At 42.5% G+C, this 4,011-nt stretch overlaps 1 protein-coding gene across 1 annotated transcript; it reads right to left on the bottom strand.

The window, feature by feature from the left end:
- Window positions 1-2,301: 2,301 nt before the first annotated feature.
- Window positions 2,302-3,450, bottom strand: LOC124266610 (ankyrin repeat domain-containing protein 50-like). The gene has a single exon (XM_046701404.1). The coding sequence runs from the start codon at window positions 3,448-3,450 to the stop codon at window positions 2,302-2,304; it is 1,149 nt and encodes a 382-aa protein (XP_046557360.1).
- Window positions 3,451-4,011: the final 561 nt, after the last annotated feature.

The raw sequence follows: 4,011 nt of genomic DNA, 5'->3' as shown, positions 1-4,011 counted from the left end.
AAACTGTATCCGGTGCGCTACCCCGTCGCTGTTTAAAGTTACGGAGTTCAAAATATTTCTGTGCTTCTTTCAAATCCATCTAACCAAACGTTCAATCCTTCCCATCAGGATTTGTATAATAACAAACTAAAGTCAAGACCACCTCTTGGTGTACGTATGTGAGTGAGTGAGTGAGTGAGTTTAGTTTTATAGTTCAGACATATTTCAGCTATATGGCGTCGGTCTGTAAATAATCGAGTCTGGATCAGACCATCAAGTGATCAACAGCATGATCATCGATCTGCGCAATTGGGAACCGATGACATATGTCAACCAAGCCAGCGAGCCGGACCACCCGATCCGGTTAGTCGCCTCTTACGACAAGCATGGGTTACTGAAGGTTCATTCTAACCCGGACCTTCACGGGTCGTACGTATGTAGTCACATATCATCAAAACATGTGAACACTTTCCAAAGGAACTTATGGGGTTCCGAAATGATGACCTTTGGTTTGAGAATCATTTGAACAATTACATAAACATGCATACTGCTCACACACGACCACCCGAAACACAGAAAACCCTGACATACATAACATACACTCCACATACCACACCATTCACACAGAGAGAAAACACTGAAATACATAACATATACACCACATACCACACCATACACACCGAAAACCCCCAAATACATAACATATACAGCACACCACAACACATGCTACACACCCACACACATAAGTAAACTAAACACACCAAACATACCACATCACGCCAAGAACGCAATAACACGATACACATACACACACACATCATACACACCATACACCCGCACAGAACACATCCCAGTTTCCACGTAAAACACAACACAAACGGACAAGGGGGACGATAGGGCAGTTGTTGTAATCTCTACAGTTCAATGTTTGACCAGAATACCACAGGTATATTCGTTGATTCAAAGTATAGTTTCGCAACAACTTGCTCCATGTGACGCTTTTATCCGACTGGAAGCCACACGCCGTTGTTAAAATAACTGTAATATTTTTCAATGCATAACAAAACAAAACCCAACTCACTCACTCTGACGCATGTTCACACACATAATGCCCTTTAAATCAAACACAAACCCGAGAATATTTCAGAAGATTGTATTGATTTTACACAGACATGAAAACCATGCTCAGACAAACTAACAGTACTGGACGTTCCCCAGAAGCCAGCCAAAGTGAGATACGGGGCGATATCAGTCATTCATTGCATAACAACTAACTGAAACGAAGACAAACAAGTGCTCATCAATACTGGACATACAAGGCAGCGTATAACCTCACAAAACGCACGACGAAGACAACTATTACACGAGTTTTTCAGTGTCTGTATCCTGAACACAAACTGCAACACAACACAACGGCTAAGAGAACCATTGCGCGCGATTATCAGTGTGTGTATCCTGAACACAAACTGCAACACAACACAACGGCTAAGACAACCATTACACGCGTTTATCAGTGTCTGTATCCTGAACACAAACTGCAACACAAAACAACGGCTAAGACAACCATTACACGAGTTTATCAGTGTCTGTATCCTGAACACAAACTGCAACACAAAACAACGGCTAAGACAACCATTACACGAGTTTATCAGTGTCTGTATCCTGAACACAAACTGCAACACAAAACGCACGACGAAGACAACCATTACACGCGTTTATCAGTGTCTGTATCCTGAACACAAACTGCAACACAAAACAACGGCTAAGACAACCACTACACGAGTTTATCAGTGTCTGTATCCTGAACACAAACTGCAACACAAACCACACGACGATGACAATCATTACACGAGTTTATCAGTGTCTGTATCCTGAACACAAATTGCAACACAAAAAACAACGGCTAAGACAACCATTACACGAGTTTATCAGTGTCTACATCCTGAACACAAACTGCAACACAAAACGCACGACGAAAACAACAATTACACGAGTTTATCAGTGTCTGTATCCTGAACACAAACTGAAACACAAAACAGCGGCTAAGACTAAAATAACAACTGATCATCATTGTTTATAACTTACCAGTTATTAACCTCACGACATCGTTAACTCTTGCACAGAACGACGACCAGGTCTAACACGAGATCATCAGTATCTGTTATTGCACGCCATAACCTGCACTGTAGCCTGCACTATTTCACAGAATACACACTAAGAATAAACTAATACGAGTTCACCAATGTCTGTTAGCTACAGGCGTAAAAGAAAGTTTGTCAAATTTTACTATCACCCGGTGTGAAATAAATCCACAAGCTACACTTATATTACTAGACAACCCTGCGAAACAAGAAGGTTATACACGGAAAGTTTTCCATTACGTATTGCTATCATGGCTGCTGTGTCCCCTTCCTTGTCCCTGGCGTTTATGTCGACCAGGTTCTGTGACAGGATATACTTCACCATCTCCACACGTCCGCCTGAGGACGCCACATGAAGGATGCTTTGACCCTCAGCATCCACTAAGTCAGTTAAACCACCTTTACTCACAAGCAGATCAAGCACCTTTCTTTGTCCATAAAATGCCGCCCACATCAAGGCTGTCCTCCCGTATTTTCCTCTGCTGTTGATATTTACCAGATCTAGCGATAGGATATACTGACAAATGTGTCTATGTCCCCCAATTGAGGCATAATGAAGTATGTTGTCTCTTTCAAAATCAAAAAGTGACACATTAGCTTTCGTATTCACGAGGTACTCGAAAATATCTATGTGTCCCTTATGAGCAGCCTTCATCAGTGGGGTAGCTCCGTATCGTCCCCGACTGTTGATATTCACCAGGTCATGTGATAGGATATACTGAACGATCTCTGCATTTCCCCAAATTGAGGCATAATGAAGTATGTTGTCTCCGTTATCATCTACGTGTGACACATTAGCTCTCTTATTCACGAGGAACTCAAAAACGTCTTTGTGTCCGATATATGCGGCCTTCATTAGCGGGGTTGCTCCCTTACGTGTTCTACTGTTAATGTCCACGATGTTTTGGGAAAGGATATACTTCGCCATCTCGACCTGTCCATCAAATGCGGCCAGGTGAAGGATGTTGTTACCCTTATAATCCACTAAGTGAGTTAGACCACCTTCGCTCACAAGAAGATCAAACACTTTTCTATGTCCATAATACGCCGCTCTCATCAATGGTGTCCTCTCGTATTTTCCTCTACTATTAATATCCACCAGGTCTTGTGATAGGATATACTGAACGATCTCTGCATGTCCCAAAATTGAGGCATAATGAAGTATGTTGTCTCCGTTATCATCTACGTGTGACACATTAGCTCTCTTATTCACGAGGTACTCAAAAACGTCTTTGTGTCCCTTATATGCGGCCTTCATCAGCGGGGTTGCTCCCTTATGTGTTCTACTGTTAATGTCCACGATGTTTTGGGAAAGGATATACTTCGCCATCTCGACCTGTCCATCAAATGCGGCCAGGTGAAGGATGTTGTTACCCTTATTATCCACTAAGTGAGTTAGACCACCTTTCGCTCTCAAGAAGATCAAACACTTTTCTATGTCCATAATACGCCGCTCTCATCAATGGTGTCCTCTCGTATTTTCCTCTACTATTAATATCCACCAGGCCTTCTGATATGACACACTGAACGATCTCTGCATGTCCCCAAATTGAGGCATAATGAAGTATGTTGTCTCCGTTATCATCTACGTGTGACACATTAGCTCTCTTATTCACTAGGAACTCAAAAACGTTTTTGTGTCCCTTATAAGCGGCCTTCATCAGCGGGGTTGCTCCTGTGTTTGTTCTACTGTTAATGTCCACGATGTCTAGGGATAGGATATGGTTTGCCATCTCGACCTGTCCACCAAATGCGGCCAGGTGAAGGATGTTGTTACCCTTATTATCCACTAAGTGAGTTAGACCACCTTTACTCTCAAGCAGATCGAACACTTTTCTATGTCCATAATACGCTGCTGTCATCAGTGGCGTCCTTCCGTATTTTCCTCTAC

Source organism: Haliotis rubra, unplaced genomic scaffold (genome assembly GCF_003918875.1).
Source record: "Haliotis rubra isolate DU_JTF1 unplaced genomic scaffold, ASM391887v1 Scf1268, whole genome shotgun sequence".
NCBI classification, from domain to species: Eukaryota; Metazoa; Mollusca; class Gastropoda; order Lepetellida; family Haliotidae; genus Haliotis; species Haliotis rubra.
The sequence above is the reverse complement of the archived record's forward strand: the minus strand, read 5'-3'. Positions and strand labels throughout refer to the sequence as shown.